Below are 23,532 nucleotides of genomic sequence, written 5' to 3' on the forward strand. Positions count from 1 at the left end.
GAAGAAACCTTCAGCAGAACCAGGCTCAGTGCGAGCGGCCATCTCCTAACCAACTCAAGAGTAACAGAGACCAATTGCTGCTGCTGGTCTGCTCTTGAATTTCTCTAGATATGATTTGATTGGGCATGTACTTTTCCATATAGGCAAAGTCTGTTGTAGATTTCCCCCTTAAATAAGATTTTAATTGCTTTTTTTTTTGGTTTACTAACTGTGGTTATCTTTGTCTGATACTAAAAGTTGGTCAGATGATCTAAAAGATAAAAAAAATATTGTCAATTTTAAAGTAGTTTTTTGGAAGATGACCGGTACTGTTAAAAAAACAGACGGAACTGATTTCCGGAACGATTGTTGTGAATCGTGGTTCTCACGGAGTTATTTTTCATCCGCTCCAATTTGAGTTACCCCGTTAGCCAACAACTAGCCGCTTCTGAGGCATCAGTCTGCAGAGCTCTGCCGCCGTGTCTCTGTAAGTGTTTGATGAGGTTTGGGAGCGAAGTGAAATGTGGTCCTTTTTCGCCAGGGATCCCGTCAAAGACTTCGCTTATGAAATTCTCCCAGACAGCCCAGAGAAGTCGGGAATATGGACCCTGCACCGGGGGAAGAGAAAGGTAAAGGTTGCGGATCCTTCGCTAACTGTTAGCTTTAGCTCATCTGTTTATGAAGGCCTTTCATCAAAGCAATAAAACAAAACCAAGAGTTTAATTTGTCCTCCTGATACGGACTGTTAACATGTTCTCAGATTTAGTTTTTTTCATTCAATGCCACCGTAGATTTTTTTTATCTGGATGTTTTCTTTCCAAGTGAAGCTAGCATCGGTGTTTACTCCTGCAGAGACACGCATTTCTCGCCACGTCACCTTGTTTAAAGCGAATTAATTTACAATAACGTCTAAATAAATGACCTGTCTCGCGTTTAAACTGATACAGATTGCTGACTCCAATGCTGTCATTTTATTTAAAACAATAAATTCAGACCATCTTTCCCCTTCATCGTTTTTACCGCAGGATCAGATGACACTTGAGCGCCAACTTCCTCCTTTCAGGAGATGAACGGATTGATTCGTTTCTAGCATTTAATATCTGATCTCAGTGTTGTTGTTTAATAGTTTAATCGTTGGTCGCTTCTTTCAGACCTCCGGGGATCCGGTGTCTGTGTTTGTCTATGAGGTGGCCCAGGGGACAGAGCAGCAGAGCCAGTTAGCCAAAGCTGCCTTCAAGCGGATGAAGACCCTGCGTCATCCTAACATCCTAGCATATGTAGATGGACTGGAGGTATGCATTTTCTGTCATATTGTTCATATATTTGTTTAAAAAGTCTTTTTTTTTAAGCCTCAGCACTGAAAGATGTTCAGCTTTTTCTTACATGTGCTTTTTTTGCCCATGCTTTATGTTCAGAGGGAGGTGAGTGAGCAGTTCTATTTGTAATGTTGTTTTAGAGGCTAGTTAAGCGGCAGCACACCTTCCTCATTTGTCTCCTAAATTTTTTTAATGGTAGTTTTTTGTTTGTGTGTGATAATGTGACATCTTCAATGGCTGTATTGGATCCTACAGTATAGAGCTGCTTCACACCGCAAGGATGGAGATTCGGTTTATTTTCATAATCTGGATGGGTTTTTGGTCTTTAGCCATTGTCTCAGTCCATCCATCCATGTATATGTGCATTTCTTCATCCATCTGATAGGAGATATGCAGGCGTTTTGCTGATTAAATATTCAAAGCATAAAGTCTCTGATAAGCTGCTCTAAAATTATGTTTACATTTTATACTATTACTAACATAAATAATATTTTTTGGAAAAATATTTAAAAATAGACAGAAATATATGAATATATTAGATTTTTCGAAAGTGACATTTTTACACAAACATTGCATGTGTAAAAAGTCTGTACGCTTTCCCTGTGTAGATCTACAATGTTAAACCATTCAGGTTATTAAAATGTCCTAAATGTTTGAATTAGAGCTGCAACTAACAATTATTTTGCCAATCGATTCGATTAATAATCGGATAGCAAAAGCATCCTAAAAGAAGATTTTTTTAAAAGAATTTAAGCAAGTGAATCAAAAGCTTTTCCACTTTCGGAGTTCTGGGTAGGGCATATTAACGGATATTTTTTTTAAAGATTTAAAATACAAAATATTTATGTATTTTTTTTTTGTTGTTGCAATTTTTGTATAATTACTGTTGCTCTGTCAGCTAAAGACATGTTTTAGAGTCTCTTTACTTCAGTTAACGATCAATCGATTACTAAATTAGTTGCCGATTATTTAAATAATCGATTAATCACGATTAATATGAGAGATGTGTTAGCCCTAGTTTGAATAAAGAAATGGATTATAAATGGAGAAAGTCCATTTGCTTCTTTGATTGATTGACTTTATTGATCTCACAGTGGAGAAATTTACTCATTACATCAGTTCAAATAGTCAAAGGAGAAGAAGAAGGTGCTGGAGGAAGAGAAAGGTGCATAGGAGATATATATATATATATATAGTGCATCCCCAACCTTCTTCTTTGTAACAGGATTATTATACAGAAAGTATTTTCAATGTTTTGTTTTCATTACCCTTGGATTATTAGGGGATGTTTCCCTATAACCTTTATGAGTTTAACACCTCAGTGCTTTTTAGATTACGCTGCTGTTCTGCTGATAGAGGTGCTTCTGTAAAATATGTCTGTTGTCTTTTTAGTCTTTTGGTTGCTCTTTAATAATCCAATGCTGATACTAACTAGCAGTATTTCACTTTGCTGTATAAATATGGAGAATGTAGGATTGGGCCCTGTGAATTGATTGCAAAAGGTTTTTAACTTTTAAATTCTTCTTGAATCGCTCCAATTCAAATGATTTCCAATCCAAATGTTATAAACCATATTGACTATTCCCTTTCCTGTGCTGTAAAAGTTCCATGCATCAATTTATTCACACTACTGTTCACCATGTAAAGCTTTACACCATTTATACAACTTTGGATTATGCTAGGATTAGCATTAAGGTACAAAGAACTGGAGGCTCTGGTAGACTGGACTAGCATGAAAAAGGAGAAGGAGCCTTGTTTACTGGTTATCTTGTTTTTTACGTGAAGCTTTTTTTTTTTTAAGAACTAAAATGGGCAAATAGTCAACATTTTAATTATTATGACACAACAGCAGCATCTAAATTTTTTTGGTTTGCTGAGCTCAATAATCAGTATATTAAATGATGCCAGGGTTTTGTTTTTGCTATTGTTTTTGTAGAGACTTATTCAAGATTTATTTTTTTACGCTTAGAAAGTACTGCTAGATTAACACATCTTTATACATTAGACTATTAATAAATAAAGTTCATCATTTGTAAATCTTTTTTTGTCTTTTTAAAACCATAAAGCATTTGACATAAACTAAAGACGCACATGTTACCCAAATAATATTATATATATATATATCTTAAAACCTTAAGATAGGAAGGTAACTGAAAGGTTTTGTTAAGTTTAGGAGTCTGTTGAGGCTGCAGTAGTGGAGCAAATATTTGTAGGTTTAAAACACCCCACTTTTATTCATCCTTGTTTATTTGTTTTTTCTGGCAGACAGATAAGAGCCTTTATGTGGTCACCGAGCAGGTGACCCCTCTAGCAGTTCACCTGAAGACCCAGGCTGAGAAGGGCGGCGTCGGGGAACTGGAGATCTCCTGGGGTCTGCACCAAATAGTAGTAAGAATCTGCTGAGATAATATCTGATCCTGTCAGGGAACATCTTGTTTAGCAGATCCTTCAGTATTTGCTAAAAGTTATCCTCTCCCTGCATTCCTTGTTGTTTCTTTCTCCTTACAGAAAGCTCTGAGTTTTCTGGTCAATGACTGCCACCTGCTTCATAACAACCTGGGCATTTGGGCTGTGTTTGTGGATCGGGCAGGAGAGTGGAAGCTGGGTGCCCTGGATCATGTGGCTCCTGAGCAGGGTGACCCCAGTGGGGTCTCTCTCCCCGGCCCGAAGGCGGTGTACCCTGATATGGAGAAATACGACCCACCAGAGACGCCCAACAGTAGTGGGGAGAAATGGTGAGGACAGAGGGCCTTCAAAGGACATTTTAACAGGTGGATAGCAGAGATATTGATCTGGTTTTATTTTGGTTTCCAGGACAGCAGAGGTGTGGCGGTTGGGATGTCTGATATGGGAGGTTTTTAATGGACCGCTGCCTCGGACATCATCCCTCAGATCTCTGGGAAAGGTATGATGGCTCCTAATAACCAACACATTTTTTATTATGTATTTGCAGCATCCATGTTTGTCCTTATCAAATTATTTAAGACTTTTTTTTTTTTTTTCAATTTGATCTTTGATTTAAAATAAAAGAAAAAATGCTGCTAGGTGTAGATAGGTTTTAAATGATATTATTTTTACCAAACTATGTCTTTTATTAATAATTTCCCTGTTTAATTGATTGATTGATATTTTGGTGATTTAATTTTATTTTTTTGTTTTCCTACAGATTCCAAAGACCCTGGTCCCCCACTACTGTGAGCTGGTCGGGGCTAATCCCCGGGCTCGACCCAACCCAGCCCGCTTCCTCCAGAACTGCAGGGCTCCTGGAGGATTCCTCAGCAACAGCTTTGTGGAAAGCAACCTTTTCCTGGAGGAGATCCAGGTCAGCTTTACTTTGGACAGTTAAAAACCAAAAAAAATTTTAAGTCAGGGCCTATCGAGTCTGCTAACTGAATTCAGTTTTACTGATTTAAAAGAGAGTTTCTGACATGAAATAAAGTGGTTTCTAAAAATGACGAGGACATCTTTAAACTATTCTTTGCCAGATTAAGGACCCAGCTGAGAAACAGCAGTTCTTTCAGGATCTTAACGATCATCTAGACTCTTTTCCCGAAGACTTCTGTAAACATAAAGTCCTGCCTCAGCTGCTCACAGCCTTTGAGTTTGGAAACGCAGGCGCCGTCATCCTAACGCCCCTATTTAAGGTATCATGTTATGTCTCCATTCAACTGTGACTCTCTCTTTAAGCTTCAAACAGAAAAATTTCATTAGGAAAGAAGAAAATCACCGACTGTCTGTGTTACAGGTGGGGAAGTTCCTTTCAGCAGAAGAATACCAACAGAAAATCATTCCAGTCATCGTGAAGATGTTTTCCTCCACAGACCGAGCGATGAGAATACGACTCCTACAGCAGGTAGATCACATTTCATACTAGTGCCTTTAAAGGTGGCCTTCTCCTTCTCAAGAAGTTTTCTGGAAGGCCTGGATTATTACTCAAGTTTTACACATTAAAAGTTAGATTGACTAATATAAACCATGCCTAACTGGAGACAGTAACACTGGTGTTCTACTAACTTCCAGCTTATAGGCCTAATCCTTTGTGGTTATCAGTTTTTGAATCAATTCCTTCTCTTCAGAGGAGGATAGTTTAGGTTTGGTGTGCAGACTGCTAAATGATTCAGAATCAACATCCAAACTATTAAAGAATTGAATAACATAAATAGCAGCCCACATCCCCATTAAAATGACTAAATTTAAAAGCTGCTACTGTGCAAAGAAACCAGATAATTTAAACTAGAATATAATTCCCTGTCAAATCAGAGTGGAACTGAAAGCTTCTCGATGGCTCGTGTGATTCCTCTGAAGCCCAACAATTGATATTTGTATTCACATATTTTTGGCTTATTTTCCTTTTATTGAAGCTTATATGTTTAATTCTGACTGCATATGTATGGAAAAAAATAAATAAAAAAACATTAAAACTTTTGTAATCTGGAATATCTGTTTATTGAGTTAAATCCATATTTTAGACTAAACTCTAAGCTTTAGGGATCAAAGTTTCCTTTAGCCAATAACGATGAACATCCACATACGGCAGGTTGAAAGTGATTATTTATCACCAACCGTGAATTTTATTCTCTTCTGTTTCCCAGATGGAGCAGTTTATCCAGTATCTTAACGAGGCAGCTGTTAATTCCCAGATTTTCCCTCATGTTGTTCATGGCTTCACTGACACCAACCCCGCCATCAGAGAGCAGACCGTTAAGGTATGGAGTTTACAGAATCAAATGTAGAAGCCTTGTCTGCTCTTCTGGACCTGAATCCTCCATCTTTCTCCATCCTGGTCACCTCAGTCGATGTTGCTGCTGGCTCCCAAACTGAATGAGACCAACTTGAACCAAGAGCTCATGCGTCACTTCGCCCGGCTGCAGGCCAGAGATGAGCAGGGCCCGATCCGATGCAACACCACCGTGTGTTTGGGCAAAATCGCCTCCTACCTCAACGCTGGGGTAAAACAAACACTGTGGTTGTTTTCATTGTATTTTTATTCATGAAAAAAAAACACAAAAAAAAGGTATTAAATGTCCTTTTCTTTGCAGACCCGACAGAGAATTCTGATCTCTGCCTTCTCTCGAGCAACTAAAGACCCGTTTCCTGCTTCGCGTTCTGCTGGTGTTCTGGGCTTTGCAGCAACACACAACTACTACAGTGTTACAGAGATCGCAGCCCGGATCCTGCCCACCCTCTGTGCCGTCACCGTGGATCCTGATAAGGGCGTCAGGGAGCAGGTACTGTTTGGGTTCACTTTGACCTGTCCAAAAGGTTGTTCATGTATCATTTAATGCAATCTGATCATTAGCATTTAAAATATGTATTAGATATAGATTTACTGATGGCAGTGAAATCAAAGCATAAGATATTTATTCCCTAAACATCTACTTGAGCTGTTAAAACCATAATTTGTAACTTTGGAACAGAAACAGAACTTGAACCCAGATTATTGACAGTTGGTAGAGGAACGTTTGCACACATACTGCTATCAGACGCTGCTTCTTCTCAGATCAAGCCAACCTTTCTCTGTTTCTTTCAGGCCTTTAAAGCCATCAAGAGTTTCCTTTCCAAGCTGGAGACAGTCTCTGAAGATCCAAGCAAGCTGGCTGAGATTGGTAAGTAAACACCTGATCTAACCTGCAGAGTCGCAAAAGAAAAACTTATTTAAAAAAAAGTAATGGGACCGACTGTATGTTTAAGAAGTGCAGCCTTACAACCTTCATCTAACCTCCATTACTCTACATTTCAAAAGCTGAAAGCTGGATTGTCTGATTAACAAAAGCAAATTCACTAAACTGTTTATTTAGGTTAATATTTAGAGAACATAAAGTTTACATTCAAGTCATTTGCTGCATTTTCACAAATATTTCCGGGTCTGATGTTAAAGTTGAACTTTCAGAGGTTTTTATTCATCTTATTTATATAAAATCACTTCACAGTAAATGTCTCCAAACAGCATCAGTCTTTTAACACATACAAGTCCAATTCCTGCCTGGTTTTATTGGATCCAAATTCAGTTGACTTTTATTCCGGTAAAATTCAGTCATACAGCTTGTTTTAGGTGTGGGAATGTCAGGATCTATTTATGTCATATCCAGTCAGCTTCAGATCAGTTTAAACAATTCAGGTAAACAACAGTTAGTTTTTGGATGGTAGAGAACATTTCTGATTGCCCAGAGTTTAAACATTTTAAGCTACTTTCTACTAAAAGAATATAAAACTTGGTTTATGTAGTTTTCTCTACATCTTTAGCTTCGAGAACCCTATAATAACAGATTACTTTGAAATGTCTTTGATGTCTAGATGAAAGTGGTGGTTCAGTCTAACAAGCAAAACATCACAAACTTAGTTTGTTTGTTAATGTTTTAGTCTCCATTTTTTGTAATTCATCTTATATTATTTTAAGGGGTGTTATTTTTTCATCTCAAATCTTTGTTTAAATATTTTGTTTTTAATCCAAGTTATGAAATAATGAGCAACTTGATTTTAAGTATCAAACTTTAAGTTTAAATAACCTGATTGTTAAATAAGAAAGTCCATTAGATTCTTTCAGCGACCCCTCCTTGTGACAAAGCACATGGGGTGGAACCAGGGAGAAACCAGGTGGGGTGGAACCTTAGGGTGTAAATAATAATCGTTTTGTATCGATGCATCGATCCAACAGCTGACGATCCGATGCATCGACACGTCCTCCATAAGAGTATCGATTTATGTTTTTTTTTTCCTCCGGTCTATTTTTTTTCCATTTGCTCCTGGACGTAATTCTGACTCCCGCGCTGAGGTGGCGCTAATTCTACATTGCTTCCTTTAGCCACTACCCTCTTTCCGCTTGCACACACACACACACTCACATAAACACAGAGGCATTATTATTTTTCAGTGAATGAGGTTTTCATAGGCCTAGGTGGAATAAAACTTTGCTACTTCTGTTATTTGCTGTTGTTTCTCAAATAAAAAGCATAACGATATTGCAGCTTTAATTGATTTATTTCAAATTTGAGACATTGTCTAGCCTGTAAGTAAAAAAAATAAAATAAAATTAGCCAATTAATCGAATCGTATCATGGTTTATTCTTGGGTATGGAAAATAATCGAATCGTTGGGTCAGGAAATGGATAGTGAATCAAATCGCCATGATGGGTGGGATTTACATCTCTGGTGGAACGATGGAGAAACCAGTGTGGAAAAAGTGGGGTGGAACCAGGCTGTAGATAATTCTTAGTGTGAGTGAGGAAGTCTAAGGGTTGAAAGGATGGGAAACAGATGCAGAAAGTCAAGGATTGCCGAACAGCACAAAATCTCAACAGCAGCAAACAATGAGCTAATTAAGAAAAAACCCTGGGACAGATGTTTCAAACAGCAAACTAGTTTGGGGAGTGGTAAGGGCTTTGGAAATGTTTCTAAACTTAATATCAGAGGAGGGTTACAGTGGCCATGTTTTCCTGCTGCAGATAGTTCACTATGGTTACAGTATATGTGCTGAGCTGTATGATTTGTTGGAACGTAGCAATAACAATCGAATTAAAAAGAAAAATGCATCAAGAAAACAGAGGAACAAAAAAGACGGGAAGCGCATCTCTGATTTCTGGGTTCTTCTTCCTGCTCTGCCTCAGAGAAAGATGTGGGGTCCAGCGCTCAGCCAGCAGGCGCTGCCTCTAGTTGGGCAGGCTGGGCAGTAACCGGCGTGTCCTCGCTAACCTCCAAACTCATCCGCAATAATCCTGGTGCCGAGGGGGGGCCAGCATCGGAGGGTGGTGGTCTGACGAACGCCAGCACGCCCTCCACTGATGGAGCATCAGCCTTAAGTAAAGGTACAGCTTTTTATTTTGTTAAGATAAACTAAGAAGGTCCAGATGTTGGGCTGTGTTTGGACTGTAACCCCCTGATCCTTATTCTGTTTGAAACGGTGGTAATAATTTCAATCTTTTAGGTGCTGAGGATAAAACCCAACAATCCCCCTCAGCTCAGCTCAGTGCCTCTGACCCTGCCAACCAGTCTCAGACCCATGAAGCCACAGACAATGATGAGGAGCAGATTGGAGAGCGTTGGGACGAAGAGGAGGACTGGGGCAGCCTGGAGGTACACCTATTTATTCTGATGCCACATTCTCATGAACATAGACAGGATTGAGCTGGATTAACCGTTTCTTTCTGTCCAGGAGCCAGGGAAAGCTCAGGCTGATGACTGGAACACAGACTGGTCTGGATCGGCATCATCCAAAAAGAAGGCCAGCGATAGAGGAGTAAGGGGTTCTTTATGTGCCATCCTCAATTCAGCTATATTCTCTGCTTATTGAAGCATCACCTGTTTAATGACATCATACCCGTCAGCTCAAATAGTGCAGGGTATTGTTGAATGAATCTGAGCTTTAGCTAAAATCTTTCTTTCACCATATAGGCTGGAAGATCCTCTGCCTCTATGGCGGTTAAAAAGCAGAGCTCTGACTGGAGCAGTTCAGGCTGGGACGCTGACGACAGCTGGTCCAACGAGAAGGAAGGCCAAGGGCAGAGCTCGGCAGGCGAGGAAGGCTGGGGCAACGACTGGGGGGAGGAGGAGACGGATGTGAGGCCTGCCAGTAAAAACCTGCCTCTGCCTGAAGGTGTCCGATTAGCCAGCGAGTACAACTGGGAAGGGGGCACCGGGAAGGGCGCCACTCAGAATGACTTGTTCGCCAGCGTGTCGCAGAGAAGCACGTCTGCCACCACGGTGAGATCCCAACAAGGAACAAACCAGGAGATACAGATACAAACCCACGTCTGATGTTTAAATACGTTTTTTTCATTGTGGATCATTGGGTCACATCGCTCTGTCATCTGCAGAGCTTCGGTAGCACTAGAATTTATGGCAGACATCTAAGTTTTGAATCAGTACTGGGATATAAAAATCTTTATTTATTATTCAAAAATGTTAAAGGGATTTAACTTGTATTTGGAGGATTTCTCTCCAACATCTTCATCAGGGACAGAGGAAACGGGGGGGAGGAGAGGAGGCTATTAGCCCTGAGCCGGACCAGTTTGAGCCTCTGACTCCGACTTTCTGAACTACAGACTATAAATCTGGCTTATGCCATGTGACTGAATCAACTAATGTCAAATCAATACTAGGCTGGAGAGATGATTTACACTTGTTTTTTATGTTTTTTTTACTGTAATACATTAAATATTTTAATGTACTTTTATAATGAAGAAAATGTAAACCATGGTGTGTTGGAGGAGCTAGTTAGTGTAGAGCAGCTTCCCTGGGTAGAGCTGCAGAAATCATTTATCCACCATTCCTCACTAAGCTAATGGCACAAAATCAGATGCAGTGACTTCTTTTAACCTGATGAGGGCGCCAACGAGATTGTTTTAGTGGTATATGTACATTCCAAATAATGTCTGGTATGTGTAGAGAGCCATAACAGACATCTATTTATAGTTTATCATAAAAAATAAAGCTTAATTTATTGAAACGGTTTCATTTTAACCATGCTTATAAAACAAAAAAGAATGTTTGGAAAGCTCCTTCTTCATGGGCTGAAATCTAAATTCATGTTGCTCATCACTCTTATTGGCTTAAATACCATATTTAATACAGCATGTCTGTTAGCAGCAGACAGTATAAATAATCAGCTGGTAAAAAAAAACTGATATATGCTGCAACTAAGTGCTTTTAAACAGCTTATATATTTTGGTAAATCTATGTGTCTAACCATTAATACATGTTATGATTTACAGGAATTATAATACTAATATCTGATGGGGAAAATTGATGCTGTTTTATATTTTTAAAAAATCCTATTAAGTTTTACGGTTTAATTTAAAAGTAATTCTTTATTCCTGATTCGCTGTTACCTGTTTGAATATAAATTTAAACAAAATGAAAGATACATTTGTTCATCTGTATTTTCTGCTGCGGTCAGATAGTGTTTATTTTAAAAAGGTGTGGGCCACCATGATTGTTAAAAACCGAATCAGATAAATTTGCCTTTTAACTTTTTCTTTTTTTTTTGCCAGCAATCATCTAAACACTTAAATAATTCTAATATGGTCCAAGCACAGTGCTGGGACGCTGTTTATGATAGAAATGCAGCCTTCTCACTGATGTTGTTGTTATGTCTGTTTTGAACAGGCTGGAGAAGGTTGGAGCTCAGAGACGATAGGAGACTGGGGGACCGAGAGCTGGGAGTCTGTGGAAGGAGGCCAAAGTGAGTCCTTCAGCTGAGATCCCTTATCATGTCCTTGATGCAGGACATATTAAAGTGCTAACATTGTGCTATTAAGCTTCAGAAATCAAAGTTTCAGGTTCTCACTAAAATGAAGGCGTCACATATTAAGGGGAATTTCTCAACATTTTAAGATATCAGGAAGAACTGGCAGCTTTTTTATGCTGTGCTCTCTGTCTCTGTTAAGAACCTTAACTTGGCATTATGGCACCAAAGTTATTCTAGTTCTAGTTCCATTTAACTGAAGGTGACAAAAACAGCTTGTGAAAGAAGGCCAGTTAGCATTGAAACTGAAATATTTTCACGTTTTTGTCAGATCGCAACCAAATCTAAATGATTGTACTGGGAATTTGTGTATTTAGACCAAGTTTATTATAACTGTAAAGGAAAATAATATTTAACAATAAATGAAATAGTTTATACAGTAAATACATCTGTAATTGTTATATAAACTTTGTTCTCCTTCAGTCATTAAGTATAAATGATTGTTTTAACTCAGATCTCAGCAAGTCAGAGCTATCGAAGAAGAAACGAGAGGAGAGGAGAAAAGAGCTGGAGGCCAAACGGGCCGAACGTAAAGCTGCTAAAGGGCCTCTTAAACTTGGAGCACGAAAGCTGGACTGAATCGGGTCCAACAGGGAGGCTGCGACATGAACCAGAGACCAGAGTGGAAGGAGTTTCCAGTAGAAAACAAGACAGGAAACTGAACAGCTCTTTGAACAAGGAAGGATACTGAGAAGAAGGTGGTTGTTGGAATCCAGCTTTTGGACTTTCTGCCTTTTCTCTTTTAAGGACTGATAGAAATTAAGGTAAAGACAGAAAAGTGACAGAAAATCCAAAGAGACTTAAGCGGGCTGCAATAGACTTTATTTAACAAAATGTTCGTCCATCATAAAGTTACCGTTGTACAGTAAATGTATATACCATGTGCATCATGTCTTACCTTTTTTTTTTTTTTTTTTAAGTTAAATTAATACACCCTCACTCTTACCTTTTTTTTTTTTTTTTTTTAAGATGAATATATGTAACAGAACGTTCTGTATTGGTGAGATGGATGTTTTTCAGTACGTTCTGTATTCACACACACACTGACTGTTTTTAGTCGATCTGATCCAGATTTTAGACTGTAAAGCAGTCCATGCATGCACCTGTGTGGCCTATTAACAATCTCCATGACAACAAATTACATACATATCTTCATGTTGCACATATAGCACTGTATTAACTCTGTGAGGGGGTGTTGGTTCTGTCATGTTTGAAGGGAAAATGAAACATCTTAAGCGAAGAGAATAATAGAAATATGTTGATGACAGAAACGATGGTCCGTTTACAGCAATGTATTCTGGGATTTTTTTCGGGGGTCAGTTGTATTAGCATAGCAGATTAACTGCTGATGCAAAAGAAAAATTCCAGTGCAACTTTCAGTGCTCATACTGGTATGAGTGGATTCTATGTTTTTATTTTCTGGTTTGTGCCTTTCTAGTTAGCTACAGATCTATCCTTACAGTGAACCCCTCAAAACCTGCATCTTCGCCGTTTAAACGACAGAACTTAAACTTCTGAAAGCATCGCACTGTTTGAACCTGAAGGTTTCTTTGTCGCCTTTTATTTTCTGTGTCTATATGATGTGACATGATGTCGGCAGGAAAACGGTGACGGCTGCTGCAGGGGCTGAGGCTCTGGATGTGGACGTTCAGGTGATGAGATGCTAGAAGCTGTGTGCTCATGGTCTGAAGAGGGTCACCGGTCCAATCATGGTGCATGTGTACTGTTCCTTAATAAAACTATTAAATTATACATCTGTCCAATTTATTTGATCTTTTTTAATTCAGTAAAAAGTTCCGTTTTCCTTTTCTTATGTATCTTGAGCTTTACTTCAACCTCTTTAGTGCGTTCTCTGATTTAATACAACAATAATTTGACGTCTATGTTAAAGAAATACAGTAGAACCCACAGACTGTTTACATCCTCTTGGTTTCGTGATGATTTAATATCTTCTGAGGTTTTTTTGGGGGGAGAATTGCATTAACAAAACGTCACCAGGAGTCACAACTTACAGGAAAAATATTTAGTTTTAGTCTTCCCTAATTTGGTCAGGACTAAAATTGGTTTTGGTCAAATTGGATGCAGGGACACATTCAACAGCAGCCGCATTGTAAATCATAGAGCATGTGTGCTTTTTGTCAATAAAAATATATTTTATAATACGCTCCATTTCCACATATTTCAAGTTTTCATACTTGGGTGAGACGGTTGTTAAATCTAAAGTTAATTTTCTCTGCTAGCTAATCTCATTATTTTGCATTGACGAGCCAAAGACTAGATCATGTGCTTTTACAGATAAATCTTATTCAACGTTTGAAGATTCACATTCTTTTCTTGTTTTCTCAATTATATAACTTTTTTTTTTAAAGAAATTGTAAATAAAAACAAAATAGACCAATTTATTTAATGGGAATTTATGCTTTATCCCCAAAAATCAGATTAACTAAAAAGAATTTAATATTTTTTAGGAATATTTTTACATCTTTCTATGATTTATTTTAAAAGTCAAGTGAGAAGAACAAGCTGTAGTCTGGGAGATATTTTAATGAGCAGTTACAGACCATAGATCAGAAGATAAAATAGTGGGTGTTTTCCTAAATGTCCTATACCCATTAGGAGATGAACTGTAACTGATACCCTATCGATTAGACTTTCTTCCTTATTTATCTTCAAAGACTGATCCAGTGCAAGACAGACAACTACAGAAGATCCCTCCTGCCTGCAGCTGTCAACACCTACAATAACTGGTTAAAAGAAGGTTTTTAAGCCACTGTGTAGAAAAGAGAAGTGATTCTCTGTTCAGTTTGACTAAAAAAATCTCTGGAATCCGGAGTTCGAGAGGCTAAAGTTGGCTTTATTGGGTAATTTTGCTGTATCAGTTCTATTAAAATTTACTACCCGCTTATAAAAGAAAAAATCCCAATAACTAATTATGCTAAAATAAGCTAATATTTTACTAATATATGTAAATGATAAATTCAAAATCTTGGTTAATCTAAATACAGCTACTGGATCTTGGTCAAAACATATCTTCTGGGAAAGCTTGGATTTGATGAATTCTGAGATAAAAAAACCAAAAAAAACAAATCACTTTTGGTATAAAATAAAGAGTATACACTTTTTATCTCACTGAGACAAGAAAATAACAGAAAAATAATAAATTTTTCACTCATTTAAAGAAAATAATTTTTTGTTCTTTTTTTCTTTTTTTTTATTACTTTTTTAGGTTTGATTTGAGATAAAATAATATTTTTCAACTGTTCCATACCATTTAAGTTAGAGGATCCTATCAAGCGGCACATTTGGAGCAGGGTTATATAAAAAAATGCTGATTTATTGAAGAAAAGCCAAAAAAGAAACTACATTTATTTCATTCCTTTTTGAGCTTCTAATTTAGCTTTTTTGGTCATTAAAGAATACAGATACAATTGTGAAAAATCCACATCTCAAGACATTAGATGGTGAGATATATTTCTTCAAGCATTTTTGAACTTTTGAATGTATTAAGATTTGGAATTTCCTTCTACTTCAAATAAACATGACTTTCAAGTGTGGCTGCCTGGGCTTTTAAAAGTCGCTTTCAAACATAACCTATCAAACAGAAAATTTTAACCTCATTTATTTATCTCAAATTACACTTAGTGAAAAATGACAGGGCAATCAACTTAACTTCCACACAAGCTATTTATTAACAAACACTTGAAAGTCAGAGGAAGACAATTTCGGTGAGCATTAGGACAAATTTTTAATCAACATCAGTCATTTAAAATATTTATATAATTATTACCGGTACTTAATAAGTCATAAAGATTTACATTTTCCTTTTTATAGTTGTACTTCTATTACTATCACTTTTCAAATTTTTTCTTGTATTTACAAAAAAGTACAATGTTTATATTTCAAAATATTGTATGAAATTTTTATTAACATTGGTCTTTTTCTCTAATGGCACATTTATGAGTAAAAAGACTTTGTCCTCTGTAGAAATTTTAGACCCTTGAACTGAGAAAAGTATGAAAACCTAAACCTGTATGAAAACCTGAACCTTTCAGATCAACTGATGAACGGTTAAAGACAAAGTGGGGAAGACTAACAGGTCAGTCAGTTCCAGTTAAAATCACAGATAGTATCTGTATGTCACTTAGGCAGAATTATCAGTAATAAGTTGTGCTGAGTGGCCTTTAGGCTACGCTGGTAATGAGTTATTCATAGCTGCAGAATAAACCACTGTGGACCTCGGTCACTTGGTGTCCTCCTTGTTTTCCTTTTTGCTTCCTCCAAACAGAGCCCCGGCAAGAGCGCAGATACCCAGACCCACTGCAGCAGCCATACCAGCCACCATCACAACTTCACCGGCCTTCTGCACCTGCAGGGGAGAGAAATTCAGCTTCACTTAAACTGAATTATTTATTTTGGGGGAAAAATATTCTTAAATTTCTAAAATTTCTATTCTATCTATCTATCTATCTATCTATCTATCTATCTATCTATCTATCTATCTATCTATCTATCTATCTATCTATCTATCTATCTATCTNTCTATCTATCTATCTATCTATCTATCTATCTATCTATCTATCTATCTATCTATCTATCTATCTATCTATCTATCTATCTATCTATCAATCAATCAATCAGTCTGTCTGTCTGTTTGCCTGTCTGTATATGCCTATCTGCAAATTGTGTATGTATATATATATATATATATATATATATATATATACAATTTGCAAATAGAAAAATACTATATTAATAACAGACATGCACTTGTAATTCAGTCTTGATGTAAAATCTTGAAATTATATGTGAAATGTAGTTGCCATAACAATGTAATCAATACATGTCTATTAGATGTCATCAGATAGTGGGTGTGTGCGTGTGTAATGTTCTTATTATCTGACTACAATATTATTATGCTCCATTAACAAACTAATTTTGTTGTGATGGATTTATATATGTTCTATCACATGATTTATAGACTTCATGGATTTCGTACTGAATATGCAATGTGATGTGCATATTTTTTACCATAAATGATAGTGATGCTATGAAACGGCAAGTGTGTGTCAAAGTGATGAATTAAATCTTTATTTTAAAAGTCTTAAGCCCCCCAGAAAATGATAAAATATTGTTTTTCAATGCTTTAGAGCACATATTGTTTACATTCCGACCGGTCTAACTAGGGAGTACCAATATGGCGGCTGGTGGCTTCGCAGCAACATGTACTAATAACAACCAATCGGCTATCCAGTGAATAAAAAAGATCAGTGCTTCGCACACATACATATATTTTTATATCTATTTTTTCCTCAACCATGCTGAGGTTTCTGAAGGGAAATTAATCAAACATCTAAAAGTATTACAATAATGTAATAGAAAGGTTAATCTTGTAAAAAAGGAAAAAATGGATCACATAATTTGAAATACACCATATTGATGTTGTTTTATATCCGGTTCAATTATTAATTATCAACAAGTAACATTTTGCATTTCTTCATTTGTTTTTTATTACGCTTTATCTTTGTACAAAAATCATTGAGGTTGGAAGGCCAACACCCTAATTTATAGCCTTATACAATAAATCTATCAGACTGAGGGTGGGACACATCAACTAAAAAGAAAGATAGAGCATATATGTGACGCAGTGATTAGTGCGCACGACCCTTGTACGGAGGCCTTAGTCCTAGACACGGCCGACCCGGGTTTGAATCTGGCCTGTGGTCCTTTGCCGCATGCCTCTCCTTCTCTCATACACTCTTTGCTGTCAGAAAAACGAGGCACTAGTGCCGTAAAAACAAGATGAAAAACAGATGTTGGTTAAATTAGACTATTTCCTTGAGTATAAATCTCACAGGAGTATAATGTGGTGCTTAACTGTTTCTGAATAGTTGTTTTTCTTATATATAGTTTTATGTGTTGGAAAGACTTCGATATCTATGAAAATTAACTGGTGCTAATGATGCATATCTTGTGATGTTCTAAGTTTTTCCAATGGCTCGTTAACAAAAATGTCTGGTCAGCAATACAGCACATATAGGCATGGAGACAAAAGAACTGCTGCAATTCACACTGAGTAAGAAAGTACTTTAGAAACTTTGGATTTCCACGCACAACCATCTCTAGGATTTATAGAGAATGGCCTGAAAAGGAGAAGATATCCAGTGAATCCAGGAATTCTGTGGACGCAAATGCTGATTTGATGGAACGGAAACAGTAACAATGAGGTAAGCAGAAGAGCACAACACGTCCAACTATGAGGTGGATCTCCGTCCAACAGAGCACTTCTTGAATGCGGTGGAATGTGCGACAAATATGCAGGATCCGCATGATGCTATCATGTCAATGTGGACCAAACTCTCTGAGGAAGGTTTCCAGTACCTTGTTTAATCTATGCCAAGAAGGATTAAGGCAGTTCCGAATGTAAAGAGGCCATCTTGGCACTACCCAAAGTGATCAGTACTCCTAATGCCTCAAAGAGTCCTGACTACAATCTGTGTATGATTTAGGTTTTTCCATGACTCATAGTGGTATACAGATCTAAACTGAAAATTTCTTTTGTAAGAGAGGGGTGGAGCTGTCTGAGTCACACCATGAAAGGGTTGTAAATCAATGGTTAAATGCTGATCATCATTTACTACAGCCTGAAACAGAAAAATCTGAGCTTTCTATTAGTTTATTAGTGGTGAATTAGTTAAAAATGTCTCCATTTTGGAAGAACTGTTGTGTCTTCCTTGGGTCAAAGAAAACAGGCACTACCATATGTGGACGATGATGACGAACTGTTTTGGGGGTTGTTTTAATTTATACAACACACATCTCATCAGGACCTCAGTAAATTGTGTCCAGTTGCGTTAAAGGCCAAATATGTTTCTGTATTAAATTGTCTAGATCTCTTGCCTGTAACCCCTACCTGCCGTGACTCTGCCTTGCCATAGCGCAGCTCGTTGACAAAGTGCTCGCAGTTTCCCCTGAAGACGCAGTAGGGCAGCTCCTGACCCACCATGTTACAGGCCTCTCGTACAATTACATGAGGCGGACGGGGCTTGTACTTATCATCCAGACTGTTGTTTATCTTCCACTTGTTTGTTCCCACCACATCCCAGAGCTCCTCCTTCTTAACCATTGCCTTCTCAGTCAGGACGGACATCATGCTGTTGGAGCCGGCACCAGGTGCTTCAGCTGATGAAACACAAACTTGAATTTAAAGTTGCAGAATACAATAGACAATGCAACAGTAGACCATTGGTGTATTGTCTATTGTTACAAATTCAGGAACAGTTTATATGTGAGGTAAAACCCAATGTTTTGACTTTACTAAAAAGTAGAGGCAGCCAAAACCAAACTGTCAAGGATCACAAACCAACCCATTAATTAGAATCGGTTCACCTCAAGCCTCCCTTTATGAACTGCTCTGTGATCAGGATTAAGATCCTTAACACCCAATAATTTTATCATACATTTTTTCCACCTTGAACACTTTAAACAAAAAGAGAAAATGGGACAAAGAGTAAAGTTTTCTATACTATTTGATTTAATTTAGTTCAATACTTCCAGTGAACACTGGTAGACAAACAGATCCAGTTCAGAAACAGAAATATCGAATCAAATCAGCTCAGACTTTTACATGGTTAACTTAAGATGATTATGTTCCAGTTGTATCGTATTTAAAAAAAAGAAATGTAGTTTTAAGTACCAGCTGGTTAAATGTATAGGGGAACATGTTCTTTTTCCAGGTGGATCATCAAAATAAGTGGTCCTCCTAAATGTCAAATTATCGTGGCGATTTGTTTACGTAAGGCTGTCCTACGTGCTCGTCCCCATTTTCGTCTGACAGAGTGGAAAAATAGCAAATCTTCTTTTGGAAAGTAAGCTTCTATGAGCAAACTGAAATTTTTAAACAGATCTTACACGAGGAGTAATGGGCTCGTGCATGCACTCTCATGCGTTAAATAGGCGTACCCTCTCAGGAGCAGGTACAGGGTTGCCCAATTCACTTTTTTTTAAGTGAAGAGGGCAGGTCTTTTTTTAAAAGTTTGTGAAAATCTTCCACACTACCTTAAAAAGCTACCCATATAAGTCCAGGTAACGGCATCAAATCGTACATTTTTTTACAGCACAAAGTGAGAGCTGCCTTAACAGGAAGAACCCAAACATAAATGTTTACTTCCAATATTAAAGGCTTTTGGGATTTTCTATACACTGCTAAATAATCAGGCTAACTGTTAGTAGCAATTCAATCTAATAAGATGATTCTCTAGTTTATGCTTTCATATTTGTTAGCAACATGCTTATCAGTAGATCTTATATTCCACCGCCTGTGACTGATAGAAATCAATGAGAGTGTAAATAGTTACTTTTTTTCTGATTTTCCTCAAATATATGTACAACATCGCCATTTGGGATTTTGAGGATGGGATTGGTGGAAAAACTTTAACTTTCCTACTTGAAACTCTGACCTGTGTGGACCTCTTGATTAGAATTGACAACAATAATAACAATAAAAGCATGGATAAAAATGTTTGATAATTTTGTCTTTGAGATTATACAAATCAAACATCCTTGTCTTGAAAGGCTGTTTTGAAATATCTTTAGAAACTCTGTAGAGTTTTTCTTTACTATAATAACTATTGTTTGAGTTTTTAAATAAAGTTGTTTTGGATATAGAGAAAAAGAAAAAAATAATCTGAACCTTCCTTCTAGTCTAAAAAAAGCACATGCCATTGTCGTCATGCCGGCTCATAAGCTGTTTTATATTCAGTTTGGAATCTGGAAACCAGTTCTCTGTGTTGGCTAACTCACAGGGTGGCGCCAAGTGAACCACGAAGCCTTCCCCCACATACAGAGCCCAGTGCTGATAAGTGCCACGGAAGATCTCAATCAGGTCCCCTGGCTCGGGTTTCTCATCAAACTGGGATTAGAGCAGTGACAGAGAGAAGTTGAACATTGCAACAGACTGTGGGTTTTTTTTAACATGCAAAACATTTGACTTGACTGGACTCAAAACAAGAGGTGGATTTGGTCATTTTATAAACAAAACATTTTTAATCAAATTAGATGCAGTCATAAAAAAACATTAACATTTGGACAACCTTGTTTTTTTTATGTTTTACTCTAAAGGTATATTACCTGAAGAATAAAATGAACACATACAGAGAAAACAGAGGTATAGTAATAATCATAACTCATCCTGATATGACTGCACATTCAGCCAGACGTACAAATAACTTGTTTTTCTGCTTTTTAAAATGATATTTCAGGTTGTGTTCATCATATTTTATACAAGATGGAAAACATGACATCAGACAAGCTTCTATTTAAATATAGCTTCCTTACCAGTGTTGGAGCCATGTCAGCCGTTTGTTTAATCTGCCGTGGCTTGAAATCCTTTCACTTTCTGTTTAAAGATGTGCAGAAAAAAATACCTTCAATACAAATTATCATAACAGCTGAAAACTTTAGATACTTACTACTTATTTCTAAGATCAGTTTAATAAAGTAGTCAACTGATCTTAGAACTAAGACGCATTATAAAATAAAATGCATTATTGATATAATGTTAGGCCTACTTTACAACCACCCTAACATGATAAAGCACAACAGATCTGTATTTTACATATACTTATCTTCCACCATACCTTTAAATATGTGAAATGTATAAAAAATGTATAAAAATAAAAAAGAAATAAAAAACTTAATATGCAAATGTTGTAATAACATGTATATTGTTATAGGTAGAATTTATTGTGTATGTCTGAACAGAGGTATGAAGAACTGAGACGTATTTAATCATCACCATTTAATAGGAATAATAGGCAATAGCCCCGATTCCTATTTAACTTACAAGTCCATACTACTCAAATTTTCCATTTAATGAGCAAAGAAATATTTTTACAATGTACACATTTACACCTGCCACACACCTTCATTTATACAATCATTACTATTATTTGTAAATGAGTCTACAATCATTTACAGTTATTAAAAGTACCAAATGACAATCACCTGCCTTCTTCCATCACATCTTTTTAAGAAAACTGGTTTGTTTCATACTTTCACTCCATTCCTGAAATGCAAATTCCTGGTTTGAGCACCTCAGATTTTGAAAAGAAAATAGATTATCTCAGTAATTACACCCTCGCTCACTCTCAACAAATATTTGTTGAATGCGGCCAGGTACCTTTTTATCTTTAGGTGTTAAACTTTACTAGAACAGAGAATTTATGCAAACAGAAAGGAATAATGGATCAGTGTGCAAATAAAAGCGAGCTTTATGAATTAACCTCTAGGTAATATAATTATTAATAGGATTCTCTTTGAGAACATTATATATATAATATAAATGTATACCCAGACAGAGGAACTGTCTTAATTACATAAACTATTGTGGAAAACATCAATTCTGCTAGGCAACAGCTAATATTAAGGTGTAATAAAATCAAAAATAGAAAAATAGCTAAATATGTATTGCTGTATAAACATAATGGTTTAAATCGAGCATTGTTAAATAATTTCCTGATTTAAAGATTTACAAAAAGTTTTTAAGTCAACGCATGAGGAAACGTGAATATTTAAATGAAAATAGCTCCGATGTGTTTACATCATCCATGAACCGCTGCGCTGATCCCAGATCAGCCCTCTAACGCCGCAGCAAAGCCTCGCAGTCTGATGTTAGCCGGTCACTATGGAGGAGCTATGATACAGCTGCTCTTACCTGAGATGATGGGCTCTGGTTGTTGTTTTGGAAATGCACGGCGCCACTACTGACGCCGACAGCAGAGCTCAGCTATGAGCGATCAGCTGCTGGTCCTGGTCACGTGACCTCTACAGCATCATGCGTCAAACGTCATGGTGCATGGTCCGTTTCCCAGGATCAGATGTACACCATAAATTTAAATTTGGCCCTGTTCTGTTCTATTACGGTGTTACATCAAATTTTCTTTTATTTAACAAGAAACATTTTTAATGAGTTAAAAAAACAAATTTCAATTTTTATTAGAATAGAATAGAATAGAACAGAAAGAAAAGAACAGAACAGAATAGAATAGAATAGAATAGAATAGAATAGAACAGAATAGAATAGAATAGAATAGAATAGAATAGAACAGAATAGAATATAATATAACAGAATAGAATAGAATAGAATAGAATTAAAATATAACAGAACATAATAGAATAGAATAGAACAGAATAGAATAAAATAGAACATAATATAATATAACAGAACAGAATAGAATAGAATAGAATACAACAGAACAGAATAGAATAGAATATAACAGAACAGAATAGAATATAACAGAACAGAATAGAATAGAATAGAACAGAATAGAATAGAATAGAAGATCCTTTTATTGTTCGACAATCGGTTAAATTCTGGCGTTTACAACAGCAAAAATATTATCGAAAAAATAGTCACACAAATGTGGACCTCAGAAGAGTGTATAAGAATAACATAATAGTGAAAAATATAAAATAAAATACTGTACGGTAAATTGTTTTAAACAATATAAACACTGTGCACCTGGAGAATAAATAACAAAAATATACAGCTATGGACATTTTTACAGTGATGAATATTTGAAAATAGTAGCAACATCAGAGATGTGGAAAATGACAGCAGCATGTTATATAATTGACTAAGCTGCTGGGAGGAATAATCTGTGATGAAGCTCCCTGGTGCATTTAGGGTGCAGCAGTCTGTTACTGAAGGAGCTCTGCAGTTAGGCAACATCTGAAAAGATGGTTTTATCAGTTTAAAATTGTAATTCTAATGTCATTATTTAGGATTTGTCATAAATCATCACAAAGAGTCTCCATGGCTACATTTTTTTCAACAGATATCTAACAGATGGATTACTTTGGTTGTGTCTCATGGTGAGAAATAAATGTTTGTCCATATTTGTTTAAAAAATAAATTATTAACCTCTTACACCCTAAGGGGGTATAAATACATTTCTGCCTGACAAAAACACACAAAAGTAAATCACTTATAGCCTCACA

At 36.7% G+C, this 23,532-nt stretch overlaps 2 protein-coding genes across 5 annotated transcripts in view; one reads left to right on the forward strand and one right to left on the reverse strand.

Moving 5' to 3' along the window:
* The first annotated feature begins 391 nt into the window (after positions 1-391).
* On the forward strand, positions 392-12,445 carry scyl1 (SCY1-like, kinase-like 1). The gene is made up of 18 exons (XM_015384688.1): positions 392-608; positions 1,131-1,271; positions 3,561-3,683; positions 3,804-4,030; positions 4,110-4,200; positions 4,462-4,617; positions 4,781-4,939; positions 5,041-5,148; positions 5,888-6,001; positions 6,089-6,244; positions 6,335-6,523; positions 6,826-6,901; positions 8,900-9,097; positions 9,217-9,365; positions 9,445-9,528; positions 9,684-9,992; positions 11,397-11,472; positions 11,990-12,445. The coding sequence occupies exons 1-18, from the start codon at positions 501-503 to the stop codon at positions 12,112-12,114; spliced, it is 2,589 nt and encodes an 862-aa protein (XP_015240174.1). The 5' UTR covers positions 392-500; the 3' UTR covers positions 12,115-12,445.
* Positions 12,446-15,330: 2,885 nt separating this feature from the next.
* LOC107090993 (HRAS-like suppressor 3) overlaps positions 15,331-23,532 on the reverse strand; it is a 14,905-nt gene continuing 6,703 nt past the window's right edge. For 2 of the 4 annotated variants that reach the window (XM_015384674.1, XM_015384673.1), the window contains exons 2-5: positions 20,869-20,929; positions 20,335-20,443; positions 18,446-18,714; positions 15,331-15,901 (exon numbers count right to left, since the gene is read on the reverse strand). In XM_015384674.1, coding sequence (XP_015240160.1) covers positions 15,776-15,901; positions 18,446-18,714; positions 20,335-20,443; positions 20,869-20,883 — 519 coding nt within the window. In that variant the 5' untranslated portion in view covers positions 20,884-20,929 and the 3' untranslated portion in view covers positions 15,331-15,775. Of the gene's footprint in view, positions 15,902-18,445; positions 18,715-20,334; positions 20,444-20,868; positions 20,930-21,537; positions 21,557-22,246; positions 22,343-23,532 lie in introns of those variants that run through there. The other 2 variants (XM_015384671.1, XM_015384670.1) reach the window with 2 other exon arrangements.

This window comes from Cyprinodon variegatus, unplaced genomic scaffold, assembly GCF_000732505.1.
Source record: "Cyprinodon variegatus isolate N-32 unplaced genomic scaffold, C_variegatus-1.0 Scaffold319, whole genome shotgun sequence".
Lineage (NCBI taxonomy): Eukaryota > Metazoa > Chordata > Actinopteri > Cyprinodontiformes > Cyprinodontidae > Cyprinodon > Cyprinodon variegatus.

Bases quoted from the DNA above. Each gene is read 5' to 3' on its own strand.
- scyl1 (XM_015384688.1), top strand. From the start codon at position 501: ATGTGGTCCTTTTTCGCCAGGGATCCCGTCAAAGACTTCGCTTATGAA. The intron at 1,272-3,560 runs GTATGCATTTTC...TTTTTCTGGCAG, and splicing joins CATATGTAGATGGACTGGAG to ACAGATAAGAGCCTTTATGT. The intron at 4,940-5,040 runs GTATCATGTTAT...TCTGTGTTACAG, and splicing joins TCCTAACGCCCCTATTTAAG to GTGGGGAAGTTCCTTTCAGC.